Source organism: Hylaeus volcanicus, chromosome 2 (assembly GCF_026283585.1).
Source record: "Hylaeus volcanicus isolate JK05 chromosome 2, UHH_iyHylVolc1.0_haploid, whole genome shotgun sequence".
NCBI lineage: Eukaryota > Metazoa > Arthropoda > Insecta > Hymenoptera > Colletidae > Hylaeus > Hylaeus volcanicus.
This window is the reverse complement of record NC_071977.1, coordinates 849,611-875,274: the sequence shown is the minus strand read 5'-3', so window position 1 is coordinate 875,274 and position 25,664 is coordinate 849,611. Positions and strand designations below refer to the sequence as shown.

The 25,664-nt window shown below is 37.0% G+C and overlaps 3 protein-coding genes across 10 annotated transcripts; 2 read left to right on the top strand and 1 right to left on the bottom strand.

The window, feature by feature from the left end:
- Positions 1–35: 35 nt before the first annotated feature.
- LOC128884932 (GTP-binding protein 10 homolog) lies at positions 36–1,686 on the bottom strand. The gene is made up of 4 exons (XM_054138635.1): positions 1,481–1,686; positions 1,078–1,381; positions 756–974; positions 36–678 (listed from the first exon to the last, which is right to left on the bottom strand). The coding sequence occupies exons 1-4, from the start codon at positions 1,517–1,519 to the stop codon at positions 71–73; spliced, it is 1,170 nt and encodes a 389-aa protein (XP_053994610.1). The 5' UTR covers positions 1,520–1,686; the 3' UTR covers positions 36–70.
- An 823-nt stretch (positions 1,687–2,509) lies between these two features.
- LOC128884928 (solute carrier family 2, facilitated glucose transporter member 1-like) lies at positions 2,510–18,704 on the top strand. 8 transcript variants are annotated; one of them, XM_054138628.1, is made up of 9 exons: positions 6,524–7,265; positions 7,410–7,764; positions 8,694–8,721; positions 8,792–8,851; positions 8,945–8,968; positions 13,823–13,921; positions 14,529–15,093; positions 15,286–15,686; positions 15,759–18,704. In XM_054138628.1, exons 3-9 carry the CDS (start codon positions 8,701–8,703, stop codon positions 16,104–16,106), a joined length of 1,518 nt encoding a protein of 505 aa, XP_053994603.1. In that variant the 5' UTR covers positions 6,524–7,265; positions 7,410–7,764; positions 8,694–8,700; the 3' UTR covers positions 16,107–18,704. The 8 variants fall into 8 exon arrangements, with proteins under 8 accessions (XP_053994601.1, XP_053994600.1, XP_053994602.1 ...); XM_054138629.1 differs by lacking the exon at positions 8,945–8,968 and having other exon boundaries at positions 6,525–7,265; XM_054138626.1 differs by lacking the exons at positions 6,524–7,265; positions 7,410–7,764; positions 8,694–8,721; positions 8,792–8,851; positions 8,945–8,968 and adding exons at positions 2,510–2,711; positions 3,709–3,897.
- A 647-nt stretch (positions 18,705–19,351) lies between these two features.
- Positions 19,352–25,642, top strand: LOC128884927 (serine-rich adhesin for platelets-like). The gene is made up of 4 exons (XM_054138623.1): positions 19,352–20,970; positions 21,777–22,519; positions 22,616–22,834; positions 22,907–25,642. The coding sequence occupies exons 1-4, from the start codon at positions 19,912–19,914 to the stop codon at positions 22,995–22,997; spliced, it is 2,112 nt and encodes a 703-aa protein (XP_053994598.1). The 5' UTR covers positions 19,352–19,911; the 3' UTR covers positions 22,998–25,642.
- The last annotated feature ends 22 nt before the right edge of the window (positions 25,643–25,664 follow it).

Sequence of the window (25,664 nt, the reverse complement as noted above, 5' to 3'; positions counted from 1 at the left end):
TTTTATTTATCTTTGTTGTTCCTGTAAGCAAGTAAATAAATAAAATAATTTTTATATTTCACATTTATTTTTATACAAATACAGGTGTATATCGTTGTGATTGCCGCTTCAACTTTTCAAATAACTGATCATCAGTCGAATTGGTATTATCGGGGAAAAGTGTTTGTTCTTCGTATTTATCGATGATATCTCGCATTTTTTCTTTAATTTTCTGTATTTCGATCGTATTGTTTGAAATCAATGATGTCGTCAAAATATCGTCGAATTGCATAACCTTTTCCGGCTGTATAGTTTCGTCAAATTCTGTAACGACTTCCGATAATTTATTTAATTTTGGTTCTATTTTATCATAAATTTCACTTGCACCTTCCGTATCCATTTTATTTATTATAATCATCGCAGGTCTTTCTAATAAATCCGGCTTATAAAGTTCGATCTCTTTGTTTAACAAAAGTATAGTTTCTAAACAAGATCTGTGTTTATCTTTTACAGAAAGTTGGAATCCTTGAATATCTACAATAAATAATAATAATTTTGTTCTTTCTATATGTTTTAAAAATTGATAACCCATTCCTTTATTAGCGTGTGCACCTTCGATTATGCCTGGCAAATCGGCGATGGACATTTCCCTATAATCTGAAAACTTTACCATACCGACTTGTGGTCTTATGGTCGTGACTGAAAACGAACGTATAAATAAAAAAACGTACGTCTATTTACCAGAGAATATATGTAGATTGCAACTTAAAACTTACATGGATAGTCAGCAATTTTTGGTTTTGCTTTTGAAACTGCATTTAAAAATGTACTCTTCCCTGCATTAGGAAAGCCAACTAGACCGATATCGGCAATTAATTTAAGATCGAGAAGTATACGTCGATTTTCACCTTTAAGTCCACAGTAACCTGTATTTTCGCATCCCCCTATGCCTCCTTTCGCAACCAACACTTTTTCACCTTTTAAATTTAGCTCGCCTAGATTTTCATACATATACGTGTATAGAAATATATTACAATCAACCGTTATTAGCGATATTATATATATTATTTATATTTAATATATGGTTACATATATTACCGAGCTTAGCACGATTTTCATCATAAACGGTAATACCAACTGGAACATTTATATTGAGATCTTTTCCAGGTGTGCCGATAATACCTCTCATGGTACTCGGATTTCCTGATTCTGCTTTCAACTTTACATCCGTTATTTTAGACTTAACCTTTTCTAAAGTTAATTTCTCGTCTGAAACAACATAGACATCTCCTCCTTTGCCACCGATACCACCGTAACGAGGGAGACCAGAACCTCCAGAACCTCCTTTAACATGAATGCGTAAACTGTCCAACAATCCCCGACGCTTAAATTTCCTTGGTAACTATTAAATTAAAGTTTATTCTCATTAACCACCTGTATTCTGATTGCTCTCTTATCGTTAATCTTTTATCGAGATGGAATTTATTAATGATATATTTACCTTCTTCGCATAACCTAAAATATGCGTCAGTACCACCATTCTTTATTGTAAAAAATGTATGTCCAGAGAATCAATTCAAACAAATATTTTTATAAATTCATAACGGATTTTTATGTATTTTTAGCATAATATGATTTATGTAGCGTAATTCTTCGATAGTATGATTTACGAATCTTTAGAAAGTATGTTTACGTGAACGATACCTAAGATTGCAATTAGATGGCGTAATTGATGGCATCCATTCTGGTTAATTAAAAACTAATAACATAACGTAAAATAAGAGTAAGAATTTCGTCAATTTTAACAAATTATCAAATCAGCAAAATTAAATGCAAACATTGTAAAAATCTTTTTAACATTCAAACAAAAATTCAATTTTATTCCGAAGTACAGATATTTGAAGTAAAATACGTATGCATGTATTTTACTGTAAAGCAGTTTCTCTGCAAATTGTTTGTACATTAACGAGTATATTTTCAATATAACCAACTTTTTCCAACGATTTACCAATTAGTAGTAAGAATCTCTATTCCGCAACTTGTGAATTTATAATTTAAGATAGGAAGAAATGTACTTGGATATAAAGAGATAAGCAACGTTCCCATATGATAGGAAACCACAAGTATTAACGTAATTGCGGAAACTATGAAACTTTATAATATTATTTCAACTATTGTAGCCATTGTAATGAATATATAGGGTATCCTGTATCTTGCCATACAATAAGCGATGATTTATTGTAAAAGCTTCTAACGAGTGTATATACAGTGTATACGTATATGTGTAATGTGTATATACATATCATCTGAGATAGTATGAGGTTAACTCATAAGTAGTTCCGAACACGAACGATTTCGGCAAGTGTAAATAAAAAAAAGTACAAGTAAATTTCGAATGCGTTTGAATGATATTTCAATCGTTACTAGTCCGATCGTTATAAGTTGCCGGTAGGATGCATCGTCGGGTTAAGTGAAATCAATTGCGAAGTTTAGCAGGAATCAATTGGTACGGACACATACTAGAGAGAAGAAGTCGAACGGAGGGAGAAGGGTGGTTGCATTAACGTATTTGTGTTCGTTGTTAGAGGAAACTCGGAGGCTCGTCTAACGACGTACGCGTTAAAATTAAATCCAGCCGGAGGCCGACGGCTACGTCTTGCCGACGGCGACGACAACGGCGACGTCGCGACGAGATGCGTCCTCTAGCTCAGTCTCAAGAGCACACCTCGGCTGTACGGGTGTTTTTCGATCTTGGATTTTTTTTTCTTTCCTCTTGTAATCTCGTGTTTTCATCATACGAACATAACGGTAATACGTTCGACAAGTCTTCTTTCGCAATCGGCCGGCCCAACTTGGTGCGGATTCCCTTATTAAGATAACGCCCGTTACCGAACTCTTCTCTTTCTTCTTTCTAACGCTTCTACTTCGCCTGACCACGAGGTAATTAACAAAAAAGTCATGCTTTTTTATAGTAACTTTTAGGCCCCTCGTTGACGTCAATGGAACGTGTCCTGATTATTCGCGGTTGGTATTATTGGCACGAGTCAACCGATATTTCATACTAACGATAAATGGAACAAATTTGGATAAGAAGAATATTTTTTCTTTTAGCTTTCCCAGAAAAATTTTCGAATGACAATTCAATCGGACATACTATGGCATAGTATGATTTTAATGCAAGAATTGTTTCATGGAAGTTAGTTTGTAATTTCAAATTAAAAATTAAACATCCAATTCGGTTGACTTCGATTTTAAGTAAAATTTCATTCGTCGATTTGTTTTCGCAATAAGATACGCGATACACACCTACCTACATTATAATCGGGTTAATATTCGTAATGGAGGCGAAACAAACGGCAGTCTGTTTTCTGTCAATTTTCTTGAATGATCGTAAGATGAAGTTTTTGATGAGAGCGGGGAGTGTGTCATCGAGTTACTAGCCTTGATCGTCTGCCAAATAATTGATAGGGAAAGCGTACTATTGTCACATTCTCGTGCTAATTTTACATGCGATATCTACGACGCGCAATTGACAATTGTTATCGTTGTCGTTGAGCATATCATTCAGAGTTCACATAAAAAATGTAATATCTGAACTTTCATTGTTTCTATGTATGTAAGCACGTACGATTTGCATCAAATCTCTATTTCGCTTTAATTTCTAATACCGAGCGTATAATTCCGTTAACGAAGAAAGGAGTTTATTGTGTTTTGATGTTACCGTAACAGATGGATCGAGATGACGAGGACTTTGGAGAGGGTTTCATCACGGAATCTCATCCACTCAGGCCAACGCATCTTTCTGTCCCTCTCAGTGGTCGATCCGATTCCAGAGCACCCAGTATCAGTAGCAGTGTCAGTGATCTGGATGTCCCAATTTATACTAGAGAAACTACTATACCCGTTTCAGCTCGAAAAGTAAGTGCATCGTGTTTTCCTGCGTCACTCGATCGATTTCTATCCAAGTATCTAAACGCGCTTTCTCACGGAATTGTTTTTTCAATCCTCGTAACACGTTTAATAACCTCTATTCTAAACGCAACTTGTTTATTAGGAGATGCGAATGGACGTAAACGTACAATACAATATTTAATTAGTTATATCGCAAAATTTTGACATAATCTTCGAAACAGGCGTACTACAAACGGTACTTGAAGCATTACTAGATAACGAACTGTATAATCGGAAAGTGAAACGATTACATCGAATCGACGAGAGATTCGAGAGAAACAAATATGATAGGAAAATAGAAAATAATTTATTTTTAGAAAATTGTCGAAACTATGTTATATCCAAAGTTAGCTGCAGACACATGACGCATATTCAACAAGTACCGGTGCAACGTAGTACAACAATAAATATATCGAAAAGTAGTATACCACAAACAGTGCTAGTTTGTACGTGTGTATTTTTATAATATGATCGAATTAACAAATATAACTGCTGTCTACAAAAACCGAGTGTGAAAAACGTTTTATCCAATAACTGGATTTATAGAATGTAGGATTTGTAGGAATAATTAAACGTGAAACATTGGCGGATTTCCTTCGAGTGGTAATTTATGACCTTGCCTATCATGGATCACTGTTCGATTCGTCGGAGTTTACAGTGAATATCGTTGTCTTCGGTAATGTTTTCTTAATCGGATGATCTGTAGTTTCTTCGAATGACGCAAGACGTGTTCTCAACTACTGCACGTAGATACGCATTTGACCCTAGTTAATAGAATTCTAAGCATTCAATTAATATGCCCTTAGTACCTATCGGATAATTAAACGATACTTATCGCTTGCAAAATAGACTGTATACGGTACCAGTGCCGTACGATTACACATTTCGAAATACGTGAATGTAATATTAAAATTGTATTTTAACTAGAGAAAAATCGCGGCATGCGTGCGTATGTACATATGTATGTACATTATACCTTTATCGTAAAATACCTTTATCGTAAAATACCTTTCTTGACGTTTGCCTTTCGGTATACGAACATTAAAAATACAGCGTCAAATCTGAAATAGGCGGTAATCAATTCCGATGATGACAATGAGTGACGTCCACATTTCGAATAGAATATTCATATGTCGTCGAAGCAGATATTATACATATAGTAACAATTTGAAATACACATTGTTCGAGTAAATAATAGCGTTCGTATAAAGTATTTTCATGATTAAAAATTTATTTAAATTATAATAATTATAGGTTAGATCAGAGAATTTAACATCTCGCGTGATCGTCAACAGGTGGATTTTCCCTTTCGTTCGACTCTCAGATCGACGTAAGTACACGCGTACTTGTATACAAGGTTGAGGACAGTCTTATTGACCCAAACAGTGCTTCTCATACCGTATTCGCGCGATCAAATTAATCAGATTTATCGTCGTTGCGATGGTTTTTCATCTCGAATACACGTTAGTTCTTTATTTAATTTTGAATATTATTCGTTTTGCTACAAATACTCCCTTTTTTCTATAACACTTGTTAGATAATGTGTACGCAAGTATGTATTTGAGAACACTTGGTAGCCTAGCACGCGATTGGTCGATTCAGTGGGTGTGCATAAGGCACGTCAGCTGTCGGTGTTCTTCTGTTCATCGAGGTTTTAATGTTGTCTGACGCAATCGTACATTGAAATTACGATAGAATAAAGCTAAAGTATTGCATGTACACATTCTTGGGCAAATATACTTAGTTCGTAAGAAAGTTACTTTACTATCGTGGTTTTATTTGTCCAAGTATTAAGTAGACACGAACGCATCGTCATTATCCTTACTATTGCACTGGATTAAGATTACAGGTTATATAAATCTTTAATTCGCTGTAACGACTAAAAAATGTCGTTCATTTACAAGCTATTAATTATTCTCTGCTATTAATTCGCAAGAATTAATTACGATACAATGATACGCCAGCAATAAATGATGCGTTCTAACGCGATTTCTTAAATTTAATCGAAACTGATTCAAACGTTGGTTGTTTTGCTTCTCCCTTGGCATTTATGTATATTTCATTTATATATTTGACTTTATTATCACGGTACGCGTTCATAGATTATAGTTCAGGGTTGAATATTATTAAACTTCAGATTCCTTGAATGCCACTGGTTTAAAGTAATGAAACGCAATTTGAATTGCAAATAATTGTTTTACATCAACATGCTAAAAGAAATGACTTTGAATTCCTTACATGCATTCGCTTCGCGAAGATAATGTATCGATACGAAAATATTTCTTAACGATCGATACATATTTTTTTGTTTGAATCGTAATCAAATTGCGTAAGCTCTCGAATGAATGATGCACGAAAGAATCTAACGGAAAATCGGTATCAGATAGACAAAAAATATATATATCATAATCTTTATTTCTCGCGGTTCAATCAAGTAGTTGTAGCGGTAATGGATTATGCGCACTCATAGTGTTTAACTTGTAACATTAAAAGAGAAGTATGCAGTAATGGACGTAGAGAAAGAGAGACGGAATGATTGTTGGGGGCTCGCCATCTATCGTGCAATGACGTCGCATAGGATAGGTTGCATCGAGCGTACGTAAAGCCATCGGCCGGTGTTCGCGTTAGAACGGTATCCGTTCCTACTTTAGATAAGATAGCTAGGGCGTTTTAGTAATCGTTCGAGTGTCTTTCCGGGTATTTTATCTAAATAGACCGAACAACGGAACAGTCGAGCTAAATTCTCGGCTGAGTTTCCCGGCGATCTCAGTTATTTATTTGTACGTTTGAAAAGAGGTTAGAACACCACGGCGCGGCGTGTATACAGTTCTAGCTTTGTTTTGTTTTCGACCGAAAAATGCGCGGGAGTCGGTACGTGTAAGTTCATACGATATCGATCTACTGGTAAAGGTTGTCCCAAATAAGAATCTGTGGAGGCGCAGGCTCGACAAAAAGAGTTAAAACTAGAAGCCAGTATGCCTCGTACCTTACGCGGATAAGTTTATTATTTCTCAATTATTTGGCACTGTCGCGATGTAAGCAAAAAATGTATAAGCATCTCGCGAAATGTCGTAACACCGAGTAGAAACGTAGAAAAAAATTTCGTGATTGCGTACAAGAGCTCTCGTGTCTAAATCGATTCCAGTAAAAGGAATATCTTTAGGAAATGTATTACGTAAAACTTTGATCTTGTGAAATTCGAGAACCATGAGCATGGGTATGACCTTAGAATCGCCATAAATGTAAGAGAATATTACACAATATTTGGAATGGATAACATTTGGGGTTAAGTACTTTTCGAGGAATAAAAAAAAGTTGTACGTCAATGTGTAAAGGTCCGTGCTTCTTGATACGTAACGTACAAACGTTAAATTAAACATTTAAACGAAACTTGGATGTTCGTAGCGTAACGTATTAAACGTTCGCTTAAAAGAAAATAATTAATCGAACGTACAAAAACGATTTTAATAAGTTTTCAGTGAAATAGCAGTGAATCGGTTGGAGAGATGTGTTGTATTTTTGACAACTGGAAGTAAATGAAAGTCGGGAACAGTGGTTAAGTGAGTTCGTTTCGTCAGCTGCATCGTCATTCGTTGCGCGCATCGAAAATTGATTCGCGGTATCCTCGAGATGAAGTAATCGTAGATACAGGATTGCAATGAAAGGTGTAATGTAAGGGCCGGCAAATTTTCGCGCTTGCGCTCGAAAATACAGCGAGTTCTCGACCGGGTGTTCGTTTACCCAGAAGGTATCGGGTATAAGAAGGACACGAGGATCGAACGGCGAACTCTTGGAATAGTCGAGCCCACGTTTCCTTCGGCTACGTCATCGACGGTAAGTACTTTGCTTCTTCGCTTGTCTAATGCTTTTCATTGACACGGCGAGTCGGTAGCTTCTTCTGGTCGTAAGATTCGTCAAATAAATTACACGTTTCACGCGAATGTCGATTTGAACTGTTATCGCAATCGAGAACACACGATTCGCGTCGTGGTATTAACATAAAACAGCTGATGGAGTCAATAGTCAGAAGAGGTAAACATAGACGATTATTAGAGCGGTTAGAGTCAGGGCCGATAGAGAGATTATTCGAATATTTATGTAGTATATTTATCAATTAATTTTCCATCGTAGCAAGACTAAGACTTTTTTAAGAATTCCATCGAATGTTTCAAAGAAAAAGAGAAAAGAGCAAACGAGGCTATTAATTATCGCTTCGTTAATAATTTATCTTATCTTTTCAGTTCGCAACGACACATTTAATTATCGAGGGTTATGACCTCTCTGAAGGATATTATTTTCTTTATATCGATTGAGACGGAGATTGTTTATATACAATTTCTATACATGCGAAATCAGAGAACTCGTTGTCTCGCGAGTAACCTCTCGGTGACCTTTTTAATTGTCGTCACGGCAATATAAATTTCTGCATATAATTGTGATATAGTATACATAAATCGATTTGAATTTTGTCTAGCGTAAAGCGATGTAGTTACCTTTTTGTCAGAGAATTAAAAAGATACCAGAATCGAGAAATAAAAATTCGTTTCATTTCGGAAGAATGAATTATTGTTTGTCTCTCTCTCTGTTCCTTTCGCTTGACGCAAAGTAGTCAGTCTTCAGCGTCACAAAATAACTTGAAATCTGTAGATGTAATTTCATCTTAGGACCAGACTTTGCTCCGCTGTTTCACCATTAAAGCGACATTAAACATCACGATACGATAACGAGGAAAGCATACGTAATTCATGATTTCTTTCAAGCAGCCTTACCATGGCAACAGAAATAAACCAGGTATCGTACGATAAAGAAATTAACGAAATCTACTTGTGTCTCAAATGCCTGACTAACAATTTTACTTTAGACAAAGAATGAAATTGAAGAACAGATCGCAACTCCAACTGCTCCACCCGTGGGGGATAAGGTAACGAAATATTTTCGAAATATATTTACGAATATCGTCGAATCAGATTTATATTTACCTTGGCTCTTTAATCGTTTAATTTTTCGCACGCAGTCTATTACGGAGGATAAGCAGCGGGTTAGTATAGCGTTTTCTATCACTTTTACATTTTATTTATTAAATACGATCATCGCAATTATATTTGAACCGTTGTTCTCTCATATTCGTGTAACGAGCGTATCCGAAACTCCGAGCCTGTACGAAGCGAAAGAAATCTAATCTTGTGTAAAGTTCACGTTTTAGTGATGTCGAAAGTCTGGCGATAAAAATATCGCTGCTGTATCCTCTCCGCAACGCATTTTTCGTTTTACCCGTATCCTGTTATTTCATCGAAATTTAAATTCGGTTGCGGTTTCAAAAAAAAAAAAAAATCGTTCGATTGTGTTCGAATTATATTGAAAACTTCCTGCCGCTAAGATATATCACGCTTCTTAATTTTAAGCATATTTTTTGATCTCGTTTCAAACTGCAACTCCGTAACCATTAATCGTATAGCCTGAGTATCGGTTACTCTAACTACGATCCCGAGGAATAAGATAATGCGTCCTTTACAAGCGACAAGCACTCTACTTCAATATTCTTAATTGTAAAATTAGTGCACGCGACCTGAGTACCGTCACTAACAGGCTACGTCCGGTTTTGTATCCTCATTCGAGGCGGGACCAGCTCGTAATGTTAAAGAAACGGGTTCAGAGCAATCGATCGATCGATATATTTATAAACAATTTGATTCTCTGGAAGCTACAACATTTTTTATCTCTGCGTCTTAGAACGCAGGCGTTCCGTATTTTCTCTTATTTTTAAATGACATCAAGTTCGTTGCTACCACTACCAGGTGAAATTTCCGACACAGCTTTCTCCGAGCGCGACTACGTGATTTTAAATCGAACGAAGGACGCGTAAACTACTTCGCTTGCAGCGTGCGAACGTTGGATTAAACATTCCTTCGATGAACCGCGTTAGAAAACAGTAGGTGTTGCACATTGAAATTCGAAACGTATTATTCTAAGTGACCTCACCAAACGTATCCTCTTAATGTGTGGCGGTTGAAATATAAACTCGTGTAGCGAAACTTCGGTTTGAGATCGATGAAATCGAGAAGTGGATAAATACTCCGTAAGACAAGCAGAAGGATAAGGATAAGGAAATCGAGATACGTCGATACGATGCGTGTCGCATATTTTACGTACTTAGTTTTCGGTGTAAATATCGTTAGATTTTAGTTACCTTGTATCGTAAACGGCGGGTCAATCAGAAAGTTGTGTGCGTGTGAAAATATACCTTTCGGGATAAAAAAAAAAATAAAAAAAAAAGGGACGAAGAGAAATATAACGTAATCGAAAGGCAGGTAGACGAATAGTGCTGACATAATTCTAGATGAACGGTCCTTTACGTGAATTCCTTTTCTTGAGTTTTGTCGAGAGAAATGCAGGATTGGTGAGAGGTGTAGGTCGGTATCTTCTGTCGACCAATGAGATTCGTCGAAGAGCCTAGCAAACTGGAGCGAGTAGCGCGGAGTAGGCAGAGAGGAGAGGGATATACGACTGGTTTTGAAAATCGGTTCCGTCCCGCTTGCACGAATGTTGTCTCAGTAGCTTACAAACGCGACCGTGACACGGAACAATTCCGATCGTTGGTCTCTTCTTTTTCTCGATTCTTTTTCGTTTGAACTCGAAAGTGATACGAAACGTTCTTCGAACAAGTGACCTGTTAAACTCGAACGAAACGTTACCGATCGGCCATGGACTGGTTACAGGTAAACATTTTTCTATATAATACATGAATCCGATTCTGATCGGTCTCTCTCCATCGAATCGATGCTAGATCATTTTTCAATTGTAGTTTACAAGCGACTATTGCTACTTCTCCGTACTCGAAAGCGTCGATCGTTTCTGCCTAACTTCATGTAAGAGAATAAAGAATTTTTCTTTGAAGTCGGTTCTTCTATTTATTTTTTGCGACTGCGAGTAGCGTGCGAACATCGTTAACGTTCGAAAGCTAATCGTCGTGAATTTCTCAATCACGGAAAACTTTGTATTCGCCGGCTGATCGATTCTCCGAAATTTCTGGCAATTACGCTTTCATTAGCGATCGAAGGAATGACGTTTCACTTCGCGAACACTTTAACGGAGGATTTGTTAAAACGACGACGAAGATCGCGATGCGAGTGAAAGGTGTTGCAGTTTTATGTTTGTCATCGTTTCGCAAACCGTTGCTAGTGAAATTCCTTACCGTCGTTCGAAGTGAAAGGAAAGTACGCGGAAGATGACATTAACCTGAAACTATGTTACATCGCTATGTTTGTCCAAGGTTGTGTCAGTCAAACGATACGCGATTTCGACAGATTATGCTTATTTGTTTACCGCGCTACAATAATTAGAGTATCGTGGATTAACGTAACAAAAGTATTCGTATACTTATGCATGTACATCGATAGCGTTTCGTGTTTTTTTCATAAGCTTCACTGTTATGAAAACATACCGTTAAGAAGATTGCTGAAAATAATCGAAAAACGAAAGGAATTATTTCGTCGATAAACGTCAAGCTGGCTGCAAGTTAACGTAACTTACTTGATCCTTACTTGTTTCAATTAAAGTGCTAACATCCGATTTGTGAACTGCATTTGTACTTTGTAATGCATATTCATGGTATCGAATGCGGCCAGTAATTTATATTCTTCGTATCGTACGAGGGATGTCAGGAGATAATAAATAATGCAAATACGCGATACTTTTAATATTGTGTGTACGAGATATGCATAAACAGAAATCAATTGGATGCACGTAGACATAAGAAAATGAAGAATTTTATTAGGAAAAGTTAGAGGTACTGGGTAGAAAATTGAAATTCGCTACGTCTAATCGTTATTTTACGAAAATCCTCGTAGTTGGAATTGCAAGTAAACATTACGAAATTGTCGTAAATCAATCGATACAGATTATTTCGAACAGAAACTTTGACCAAAATCTTTACGTTCATGTGGTATCGATGCTATAATTAGGACACCTAAAGTTGCCACGAGGCTCGTTAGGAGAGGCTCGGCGTCGCGAACCAATCGGAGTTGCTCGCGATCGAACACACCTCTGTCGCGACCAATCGCAACCAAATGTTCCAGGAGTGGGAAATTGCTGCTGTTTCACGAGTCGTAATGAGCTTCTCTCGGAATTACCATTTTGACGTCACACGGCGGGAGAAAATTTTGTTATTACCACCGTTGTTGTTACTCTTGTTACTTTAACATATTAACTGTGCTTTTAAAGGAAAATAGTTTCGCATTTGCACCTGAATGATATTCCGCCCGATTACGGTATCGCACGCCACATGCTTACGAAGCAATTTCTTACGTTTTCGTGACCGGTGGTGTCATTTTCTTGACATTAAGCTTCGTCGAATGGATTTTGTTGAATCAGAGTACTTTGGCGATATTTTAATCGCGATAAAGTATTTAATGAATCAGAGATCGGTGACGATGATGTTGGTAATCGGTATTGTAACGAGAAACGATAACGGGAAAGTTTATTCTTGTATTAGTCTTAAGTACATTTCCTGTGATATTCGATACTAATTGAAAGATTTTCCGTAGCGAAAATAATATCAAAGAAGAACTCGAAAGAACTCGAACGTTTAGAGTACCTAAAATTCTTCTTAATCGTATTAAACGTAACGGAGAAGTACTCGGGGGAAAAAGATCTATTTATAAAGTGGAGATCGATGCTTCGCGTACTATTAAAAAATGGAAGCGTGATCAAGTCCAAGGCGTGACACGTGCAACGATTCGTAAAGATGTTTTTATACGAGTATGCGAAAGACTTGAATTTCATTTTACTAGCAAAACACGCTGGTCGTAACTTTTTATTCCCGCTGTTGCAAAAAGTTCCCCGACGTTTTCGATTCTACATTTCTGCACTCTTCGCGATAGAATTTTGGCTAGATTCCGAACAGCAGTAAATCGGTTAAAGATCCGTCTCGAGCGAAGCGGCGGAAGCCAGTTGTGGCGTTGCTCCCACGTGAAAACGAGAGTTGTTTTCGATACGTTTCGTAATATGCATATTCATGAAAAGTAAAATATTGCGTGACATTCAAAGTTTTATTAGAGGTCTCGCAGATGTTCTCCGCGTGCGTTCTTACGACAGGATATTAATTTTCGACAAAATAAATGGACGATGCGTCACGAAATTTTCACAGGCTTGAATTGGAATAGCAGGTAGATTGTAACGATAACGCTCGTCGCGATGTGGCTTCGATTCATTTACATTTGCTGACAAGTGTACAGTGTATAGCATAGTATAGTATAGTATAGTATAGTATAGTATGGTATAGTATAGTATAGTATGGTATAGTATAGTATAGTATAATATAGTATGGTATAGTATAATATGGAGAGAGGAATGATTTGAGAGACACTGGTTAGTAAGCCTTTGTAAGTATGTAAGTTGAGACTGCCTGCTATTCTGCTCGCTGATGTACGAGTGTTGTATCGGTTGTCCAACACGCTTGTGTGCCGAGGGCAGGGAGCGGTATAAAAATGCGTGGCGAGAGTACCGACCCGCGGAGTAGCTTTGACACGTGTTTCAAAACACCAAAGTCTGATATTTTGCATAAACGTCTACGTGCGAGCATTCGGTAGTCAGTCGGTAGCTGGGATTCTATTCGGCTCGGTGAATCTGTTGGGATTTTTCAATGACGCTAAAAACGATCGTGTGCGAGCTACCTTGCTTTAAGATATCGGTAAGCGCAATACAGGTGTTTGGTACGATGTAGCTACGCGTTAAAGGATAAGTCTTCCTAACGTTTTCGCGAAATATTGGCTTCGAAAGCAAGGGAAGGGAAGAGAAATCTTATTCCATGTTCGAAGAGTCGATAACTCTTACGATAATATACGTTTGATTGTCACTACTCGGTACGATTAACAATCGATTATTTTTGTTGCAGGGTCTAAACGGACGGTTAGCGTTTGCCATCGCGGCTGCTGCGCTTGGATCATCGTTTCAGCATGGGTACAATACCGGTGTCGTTAATGCTCCTCAGCAGGTATTTCTCGAGACGCGCTGTCAGCACTTTTCTCAAACTTTTCGCGATCTATGCATGCCTACTTAATTACGAACGCGTTCGGTCGTTACCTCGATTATTGACCGATGCGTATTAGACACGATATACGTACATAAGTGCAGCGAAGAATCAGTTTCTGTAATTCACGTGCACGAATTAACGGAATACTTTTTTCAACGTTTTACGCATCTCTTGACTGGCTTTGTAACGTCGTGTATTCGATAAAAATTCCAAGTCCCAAAAGATGAAAAGCATTCGAACGCTAGGGACTCTTCATTGTCGATTGTTGTCTCTGATTTTCGTATAGAATTTATTCATTCCATTTAGACTGTCGTTTTGTTCGAAAAATAGCTTCCGTTTATTTCTTTGAAGTAACGAACAGACTATTCAATACGTACACGAGCGTTTAAGCGCCGTTTGAATCGCGCGGAAGTCACTTATTCGCCTTCTTTACTTTGCCAATGAAGTGACAAAGAATCGTAGAATGATTAATATTCGCGTACGAAACTATCCATCTTCTTCTTCTCGCAACTTACGATTGGTCCAATTGAAAAATTTCGTACAATTCGGTTCTCGCGGTGTGTTGTAGCTTATCGAGAACTGGATCAGCGAACTGAAAGAAAATCGAACCGGTCGTCCGACGCAACAATCCGAAGTGACGATAATATGGGCGATAGCAGTATCAATATTCTGCGTGGGTGGTATGATCGGCGGTTCTCTGGTGGGTTGGGTGGCCGATCGTTTCGGTCGAAAGGGTGGTCTGTTACTAAACAACATCCTGGTCCTTCTCACGGTCATCTTCGAGGGTTCCGCGAAGGCAGCCAGAAGCTACGAAATGATAGTTATCGGAAGATTTATAATCGGTATCAACGCTGGATTGAATGCTGGTTTAGCACCGATGTACTTGGCTGAAATATCACCCATTCACCTCCGAGGAGCTGTTGGTACGGTCTACCAATTGGTTATCACCATGTCCATTCTGGTATCGCAGGTTCTTGGATTGGAGCAAATGTTGGGCACAGACGAATATTGGCCGCTTCTTTTATGTCTGACGATCGTTCCTGCCATTTTCCAAGTAGCCACGCTTCCATTATGCCCCGAGAGTCCAAAGTATTTATTGGTCACCAAAGGAAAGGATATGGAAGCTCAGAGAGGTATGTTATGAATCATTTGTTAATTACTTCTTGTGCGACCTTGACGGACTACGTAAATCTCGAGAAGCCCGGGCAGTATGTAATTGGCATTTTGTATCGCGAAGCTATGTTGTCATTCGTTGCCCTACCCCAACTGGTTGACTCGAGTGACCAAATCGTCTATTCTATTATTGTTATTGTTTGTTGTTAAAGGTTTGACTTGGCTGCGCGGCACGATCGAAGTTCACGACGAGATGGAACAAATGAGGGCGGAATACGAGTCGATGAAACTTGTGCCAAAGGTTACGCTGAAAGAATTATTCGTGAATTCTACTCTTAGGATTCCATTGATAATCGCGCTCATGGTGATGTTCGCGCAACAACTATCCGGTATTAATGCCGTTATGTTCTTCTCGACCAAGATCTTCATGATGGCGCAGTTGGATAAATTCGCGGCTCAAATCGCGACGATGATCGTCGGAACGGTGAACGTTCTTATGACCTTTGTTTCTTTGATACTCGTCGAGAAGGCTGGAAGGAAACAGTTGCTCTTAGTTGGATTCTCCGGTTTGTTTGTCGCCACCGTCTTACTCACGATCTGCCTTGCCTTCGCTGTAAGTATTCCGTAACTTCTATCGATGGTACGATCGTATCATGTGAACTTATCGCGTCTGTTTTTGTTACAGGCTTCGTCCAGCGCAGCAGCCTACTTCTCGATCCTATTGGTGGTCATGTTCGTGGCTCTATTCGCGACTGGTCCAGGAAGTATTCCCTGGTTTTTGGTTTCCGAATTGTTCAATCAGTCCGCGAGACCCGCGGCAACGTCTGTCGCTATCGCGGTCAATTGGACAGCCAATTTCATCGTCAGTATAGGATTTCTACCATTGCAAGAGGCACTGGGTGCTTACGTATTCATTATTTTCGCCGCTCTTCAAGCATTTTTCATCTGCTTCATTTACAAGAAAGTACCCGAAACGAAAAACAAGACGATCGAGGAGATCAGCAGTTTATTCCGACAGAGATCGTACGAGTAAAAAGAGTTCACCTGTCGTCGTTTCGCTTCAGAAATTTCATCGCAAAATTATTTAAAAAAAAAAAAAACATTTTCATACGCGGTGGAATCGAATGCAAATGGGAAATTTGTTAAATAATTCTTGTAACTAACGGCGAAGGTATCTTTTGCTTTAGATCACCAGTTCTCATTACATTTTACAAAAACAATCGGGAATATTTGAATACTTTTAAACTAAAATTATTACAAATTTAGTTTATTATCCATGTATCATAGATGCTGTCAAGACGTGCGTACACTTTCGAAGGAGTTTGATTTTTAATTAAACTTCAATCTAGTTCCTAATGCTAACGTCGCGGTTTTATCGTAACAGACAAGAAAATATCAGGTTAAGAGAAACGGACTCAACGTTACGAATTACTATTCATTTAGTGTAACAAACTTACTTGATTCCTTTTAACTCTTTTCGTAGACGCTAAATTTCAATTGATGAAAATATTATGGAATTATCATTTATCGAGATTTCTTTAATGTTCAAGGATTAAACAGAGCTCAATTCCAGAAAAACAAGTATTTTCCTTATGAAATTGGATAAATAAATAAATACATATATATATTTATTAGTTATATTGTGAATACATTTTGTTAACGAAGAAATCACCGATAATGATGCCAAAAAGGAGGAAAATTCACGATTGCTCGCGAGTAATTAATAATTTACCGTAATTGAAAAAGAGTTAAGGAACAATATTATTTAATTATGTTGATACTAAACATTATAACTCTAGTCATAAGAGTACGATTTTTTGCATTGAAATAACATCTGGGAAATTCCAGTGTAACATACATTTTCCTAAAACCGTCATGTATTTCGTATTACTAAAAGTTTTCCTTTTTAACAGATGATCGATTCATTGTAATCTACGCTTAAAAATTTGACTGAAATTTAATCTATTTGAAATATTTATTAACGCATATACACTTAGCAAGTGTCGCTTACCTGATATGAGAAAAATTAATTTGGAATTGTTAGAATTTGTGAGATTTATACTAGAAAAAATTTCGCTATTTTAAATAAGTGTTCTTAACGAACAATGTTTTAGAGTTTTATTTGTTAAATATGAAAGTTTTGACGAAAATATTTTGTTATATACGTGTTACAGCAGAAATTTTATTAAAATAAGAAAAATAAAAAAGTACTACAACAATTGTACATAGAAATGTGTATGTAGGATATCGTCGCGTAGCGTAGGAAGTAATTATATTTATGTATGCATGTAATTAGTTAACGTTTAAACATTGTAAACCATGGTTATTATATTTATTAGATATTTAATTAATGTACTGTAAACGATAACAAAAAGTACATATAACTTTGGAAATGATGGCGACGTCACGTTGAAAATCACGGATCGACTAGATGTAACTTTTTATTAATCGCATATGCATCCTTGGATCCAAATAATACTCAAACATAGTTAGATTTTTAATACCGAATTACTCGGAAGATATGTGTTTTTACGGTGTGTGCCGGTGAACGTTACAAGACCATATAATTTCCTTCGGCGTTCGTGTCTCTTTATTCTGAGACGTTCGAACGCATAAAATCCACCCTCGATAAAGTTCAAAAACTAGCTATAAGATAGATATAAATCTAGATTATGTTGGGCTTATAATTATAAATAATACTTTTAACAAAATTCAGCTCTTGGAACAATACCTACACGAAAAAATGATTAGAAATGATTATTTCATCTTTTGGATCACATTTTTTAAATATGATTATCAAACAATATTCACGATGTTGTTGTACAATGTTATTTCAAAAATGGTGATCGTATCGGTGATGTGCACGATAAATCACGATGTGTCATAAATGACAAATTATTGTTTGTTTGGTAACTTCCAATTATATAAATTATCATTCGTATTTATAGGACACACCGATATACTATTTTAATCGATAGAATAGATATAATAATAACATGTGATGCAATAAACGATTTATTTTGTTTACAAAGTTTACAAACAAAAATAATATTTCGTTAAAAGTACTTCTATTTAATTATAAATTCGGGAAATAGGGTTTCTATCGACGTTCGTAGATTTTTAAAGGATGATGACAGTCGATTAAGCTATGAAAAATGACGAGTAAAACTTTATAACATTAATCTGGAAATCAAAACTTGTATAATCAAAGTTTATTGCACATATGTCGTAGTGTCGCAGACATCGATTTTTGTTACAAAACGAGTACAGCGCAACATAGTAATTTATAATTAAGTCTCGAATTCACGTTCACCGATTGTATCGTGCAAGTTTTTCGCGGTACAATTGTAGCATTTAGTGTTAGCTTCCTCTTTTATATGCAAGACCTGTATCAATTTTCTCTTTGTTTAAGAGGCGATCATACATATCTCTGAAATGTAATGGAATAACCCATAAACTGGTATGCTCAAACTTGTATCATTTCTATTACTATCAATCGTATATTAGACGTTCGTCGTTCCAGATCATTACTGTTTCTTCCTGAAACATTACGAGAATATGTAACGTATTGTACACTGACTTTTGATGCTGATATACCAATTCTCGAAATAAAATTTTTATGTGACATCGATGACGAATGTAGTAAATGTAGGGATACATTTTTATATTTATCGCTGAACGAACGATAAACTGCATAGGTTACGATTACATTGATTAAATAATTCTTGATAATTTTGTATTGCTCGTTACGATACGTTTCGCACGATACGAAAATATATATTCAGAAATAAATAGTTTTCAATGACGCATTCATACGTTATCGAAAATTTTCTAAAATTATCACGTAATTGGCAAAGCTGATGCCAAACAGTGTAAAAGAAAATAGTGTTGTCAGTGGGCATTTCTGGCAATTACGATGTAACGTTAAAGAAATATATTAAGGGAGTCGATTTAAAAAATTAGTAATTGCAAATCATGATATGTATATGCGGCAGCAGATTTAGCGGGAAAGGACAGAGTTTTCGAAGGTGAGCCAACGTAATCTTGATAATTGTCTCGTATATAGTTGTAGCCGTAAAAGATATTTAAAAAATTCTGGTTTAACTTACATATCTCGATCATTGACAAACTTGTCAATTGAAAAAGTTTAAAGACTTTCGCAGCTCGTTCAACGTACAGCACTGTGCAATAAGAAACAAAAGCGCATGCGTTATTTACTGTTTTCATTACTCGGGGTGACTCAGGGTAAGTCAGTAAGTGGCATCAGAATCAGAATCATAAAGCAGAATAGAATACAGAATCGGATATTCGCGGATACGGTGGAGCAAAGGAAGAAGCTCGAAGTTTGCATTCGATTGACATGCGTCGATGGTGAAGTGGATGATCGATGGAAAAAGTAAATAAGAGAACGAGGTTTGCGATTGGGACCGCGAGATGTCAGTGGCGTATACGATGCTGCGAGTCAAAGAAACGCCGTGCGCGGCTCGCATCGTCCGTCAGAGTAAACACAAGCACGATCTCGAGCAAGAGGTACCTCGTGCGCTGCCAAGTCAGTGGCAGATACTTTTTGACGAGTGTTTTAGACACGAACAGATAAGAAAAACGACATCGTTGGAATAAAAGTGTTTGGAAAGTAAAGCGTGCAAGGGATAGGCGAAGGGATAGGTAATGATAAGCGAGGAGTATATAGAGCAGCAGCGGTGAGAAGAGGACATCGTCGCATCGTCGGTGAGGGCATTGTCAAGACGCTTAATGTGCGCGGTGCGGGCGCGTGGTACGCTCGAGGCGGCCACAAATGAAGAAGAGAGAAGCCACGACGAGGGTGGTAGAGAGGGAAGATGTCGAGTGGCTCGGTCTCGAAGCTCGTGAACGGTGAGAATAAGAAGGAAAACGTTCACGGGTACGAGTACGGGAACAGGAAGGAGAACGAAAGCGGCGCTGCTGGCAGCACTGGCTCTTCTATAGTTGTTCTCGCTGGTGATACTAGTAACGGTCCTACTATCGTTGCTACCGCTTGTACTGGTACTACTGCGTCTAGTACCACTAGTAACGCCGGTAGTGGCAGTGATAATAGTGATAGTGGTTGTTCCGCTGATAGTAGTGGTAACGGTGACAGCGGCAGTAATAGCGGTGTCTGTGTTACCGGCTTGACCGCCGGGGGCGTCGTTGGCAGCGTGGAGTTTCGCGACGTAAACTCTGATCTAAAAACAGCGGAAAATCTCGAAACGATACGAGATCAAAGGGAAACGAACGACGAGACAGAGTTTAGCGAAACAGAAGTTCGAGACCTGTACTCGAGGTGTTGCATCGAGACGCCAATCGTAACTCTTACCACTACCACTACTACTACCAACACCACCGATACCACTACTATCATCGATCACGACGAACCAACGACCACGGCTGTTTCTGCTACTTCTTGTTACGAAGAAGACGAAGAAGAGGACAACGAGGAGGAGGACGACGACAACATGGTTGCGGCGATGAATGAACACTTGTCCACCACGTCGGCAACCAGCGGCGTTCGGAGTACCACGGTCTCGACGACCAGCACCACCGTTAATTCCGTTATTAACCAGAACAATAGTTGTTCGCGCAATGAATTCCAAAATGTTGGTGAAAACGGCAAACCAGCCGCTGGAATACTCAGTTTCCCTTGTGATTTCGATCACATGTACGCCAGTATGACAGACGGCGGAGCTCCGGCGGTCGCCACTGCCACTTCTGCTCTCGGTGTCAGTCCTCTTCGAGGTAACGAACCTCGTCAGAACGATTTCACTGAGGTAAAACACCTCAAAGAGTTGTTGCTTCTTCATCTCGATTTGATTCAACAACAATCCGAACAAATCGTCACCAAGGACAAACTGTTAGCGGCTCTTCGACAGGAAAACGAAACGGTACATTCTTTCGCTTTCTACTGTCGCCTTTCATTTATTTATTTCATTTCACATCGTTCCTTTCGTTATTCCTTTTATCCTCTTTCCTATATCGTTCTATTTTTTCCTCCTTTCCTACTTAAACAAAAACTACGATCGACGAAATACATATTCCAAAATACCCGCGCTTATATTTGTTTATGCATACGTCAGTTTACTGTCTTTGCCTCTGTTTTTTCTTTCGACTCTGTTTTCCCGGTCTTATTCCTGTTTCTGCCATTGGTCGGTCAATCGTGAAGGTCAGCCATAACGACGCCACAGGATGGCGCTGTTTCTTGTAGAATTACACCTTCGAAACGAGTGAGCACGTTACTACACGTTTTGTTCGATTCTCGCGCGCGTTCTGCCCAAGCAATGACGGCACTTTTGTAATGGAAAATGGAAAAGTTTTTCGAAAAGCAGATTTTCCAAAAGAATATACTTTCAAACTGTTCTACCGACGTCGCTGTCACTGTTACTTCGTTGTACTATGTATACGAGTGATAAATTGTGAAAATAATAATGCCTGGAATTCGCAAAGTGACGAAAACCCGATCGACCTATCGTTTGTTGACAGTAAATAAAGATGTTTAATCGAATCCTAATTAATTTGTACGGTTGTTTACCTCCAAATACTTATGCCTACGTTAAACGAGAGGAAATGATCTAAATCGTCCAACTTTTATGCAATTTTAATTTGTTTGCTTCGGTTATAATTGCATTGTTAGTTGTATCTTTAAAAACATTCACGTCAAGTCTTTACTAATAAATGGATGTTTATATTGTAGCTTAAGTTACGTTTGGAGCGTATGGACAGACGTGTCAACTTACAAAAATTACGATCGGAAAGTAACGAAAATTCTATTACGTCGGAGCATATCGGAACGTGTTCACCTCCAACCATCAATTCTGTGAATGTGCCGTCGACCAGTGAAATACACAGGAACGTTCAGTCCGAGAACAATAATTCTCGGTATAACGAAAGCTTTAAAATTCGTTTGAACACCACCGGTGGAATTACTACCGTCAAGCAAGAATTGAATGATAATCAAGGCAAACTCGAAACAAAGGTAGAACCTAGTAGTGATATTAGATTAGATTGGGAAGACAAGAAAAAGAGAAGATCGGACCCGATACCCTTGTCTGGTGGAAGCAAAAGAAAAAGAGGTGTCTCGTGTTCGTCTACCATTAGTAATGACACTACGGTACAGGATAAGGTGTTAATTCATGAAACTGGTAGAAAAAGTGATAGAAAAGGAAAATTATTCTCAAAGAAGGAATCTTTCCTCACGACAGAGGAACATTATTACACAGCTGTCGGAGATCCTAATTATACGTTAAGTTTGAAGGAACCTAGTCCAGTGGAAAGCGATACCTCCTTGGAAGTTCCAAATTGGAGAGTGAAGATATATACGAGCTGTTACACGATGGAAGGGACTGAAAATTTAGACGACGAAATTTTTAACAAAAGGCATTTAAAACTGGAAAATGACGAGAGGAGAAGAAAAAGATGGGATGTACAAAGGATAAGGTTTGTACTACTATCAAAATATCGACAAGTAATACGCTGTATCGGTATATTCGACTATCTATACATATCGAGTTATTTGTCAATAATTTCTTTCAGAGAGCAGAGGCACATCGAAAAATTAAAGCAGAGACAAGAACGTCAGAATCACCAAGCTACGTGTTACAACACGAATCACACAGGACCCTGCCCTTCGGCGGTCGAAGAAGAAGCTGTATCGTCGTTATGGCCTGATATAGAACAAATACACAGTCTTCAAGTGGATCCCCAATTACCTGTTACTGCATTTGGTGCTCCTATTCCTAGTTTTTCTCCGAGGTAAATAGAAACGTATTAATAATCTAAGTTCATACCGATTTTTATTAATTGACTTGAATTTTAATCTTGCAGCGAATTTTCTTTACCTTGGTCAAACATGCCACGATCGAATAGTCGGCGTCCAAAACGATCGACAGGTAGAAGAAAATCCACCAGGAGATAAACAGTTTTACGACATCAGACAGGACTACCTTTGTCTAATAATTTTTAATCTTTATTGTAGACTTGCTTCCTTATATTTTTGTTTTTTTTTCTCTCTTTTCTAAAACCATATACTTTTTACTACATGAATAGGGGCACCAAAGATATTTTTATTACATTTTTTAAAATATAATCCAGGAAAGATGACTGTAACTAATAGAAGTACCTACTACTTTTTTATTTTCTACGTATTTCTCTATAGAATGTATTCACTGAACGAAGTTTAAACAAAAAGTGCTGATCTAAAAATACCCATTTATTAAAATCGACGAGATCATTTTACTTATACAACTATGCCTATCGTCGCGATTTGATAAAAACGTTATTCATTTATTTGATTTTAATTAGTATTTATTATTTATATCTGTGAAATCTCAATTGGGATCGTACAAATTATAATAATCATCTTAAACATTCAGATTAAATGTATCTTTTTCCAAAAAATTGTGTAAAATGAATTAATGAATTTAATTGAACATACAAATGAGGATGCTACGGATGTTTGCCCAAAAAGGTTTGATATAAAAACAATATTGTGCGTGAGCAAACAATACGGTTTATTTTACATTCTTCGTAGCCCCTTTTCTTTGGTCTCGAAACGATACCAAGGAAAGGTATTCGTACCTACGGAATTGTTCCACAACTATTTCCAAAAAGTACCAATGGTACAGATGCATTTATTGTATTACACAGATGTATTTATCGTTAAGGACTAGAATACTCTCGAATGGTGGAAATGTGTAGTTTGTAATGTAAAGCTTGGAGAGTTGAAAACCATATTGGATCAAATTTTGTTAATCGCATTAACAAAAATAATACGTACGAAAATATATTCGATCCATTATGGTTTCCAACTGTCTGTAATGTTTTCATTGCAATTTATTCTCGTAACTATCTGATGCGTTCATCCAGAAACTTATCTTAGCTATGTTGTACCCTTTGTGGACCACTTTGTAGTGTAATAAATGTAAAAAGCGTAATTATCTATGACAGATTTAAAAATATTCAAAGGCATAACTATCGTCTTCCTGAAATATCAGAAATACATCGAAAGCACGAATATCTCGGGATTGCAAAAACACTATATTCGTGTTCCAAATTTGTAGCTTATCGTAGGAAGATTAATTTGGCGTATTTGGTTGAACGATAAAGTCATAAAAATAACGGAATAGAAAATCTAATATTAATGGATTTATTCGATAAACTATAAAGCGAGATACTTAAAAACTTGAAACATGTATTTTTTTAACTCGAATTCTGAGTACTGTTACGCTTAGTACACGAGTGTGTCGGAGTGCTGTTTAACAAATTTGGTAAATACAGTTCTAATGTGGTAAAGATAAATATTACAGTTAAGGGAACACATAGCTCTCGATAAATAAATAACGAGTAACATAAACGATATAACCTGCATATATTGGCCGTGTTGTCATAAATCGATTATATAGGAGATTATATATTATTTGTAATTTTATTATTTTATATTAAATGTTATAAAGGAAAAGGGGTTACGATGTCAAACTAAACAAATTCGATATGAACACCCGTTAAACATCGCTAAATGATTGGTTTTTCGAGGTTATTAATATCAAACCTCAGCGTTTAAAAATTTTGTTTATGATTCGGTATATTCGTAAAACATTTGCCATTTATTTAATAGCTTTCTAGTATCGTGAAAATTATACGTTTCTCGTATTTTCAATTCCTTTTTATTTGTATGCAAATAGGAAGAGTGACGTGCAACTAAAACGCCTCCTATTTTAATTCTTTTTTTTTTGTCAATTTTACCATTGCATTTAATTGTGAATATTTATTTAAATAATTCGACAAATTGCACTAATCTCTGTTATTCGTGTACATTTAGTTATATGTATAATTCTATTTCATAATACGTAACTACAGTGACGTGATACTCGATTCAACCGTCCATGTGAAGTATCAGAATTTCTTGAACCGGAATGCTCGATGTTAAGACACGGTGAATATAATAATTATAACTTGTAAATAAAGGAACGTCTTTCCAATTAAATGTTAGTTTTTGTTTTCTTTTTCATTTATACGATAACGATGTATATGTAATCGTACGTTTTTTACTTTAAAAAAAAAAAAAAATACATTCTATAATATATGAATACTTTCACGTTTCACATTTGCGTTGATATTGGATATCGATACGTATTTACTAATTTTCACTAATTATACAAATTGTTCAAAAATATTGTAATATTTGAAGAAATGTTAAATGAAAGAGATTTTCACCGCGTATGTGCAAATAACTTGTAGGACCTGTATACATACGTGTATGTATGTGTACGTTGAGTATGGCGCGTGTGTATATTTACATGTACAATACAACGCACGCAAGTATAAATAAATGTGTATATGTTTCTAACTTGATTGAATCGAGGTATAATATATTTATTATATTGTGTATAAATACTATACTATATACTATGGTATGTACGTACATTATTACTATTCTCGTACAGGTTATTCCGTAACTGATGGATCGAATCAATCGAATTAAATGATCGTCGCGTATGTAAGATCCGGTCACACTTACGGAATGCCCTGTACACAATGCGAGTTATACTTTAGTAATAAGAGATATGGAATAAATAAGGTTATT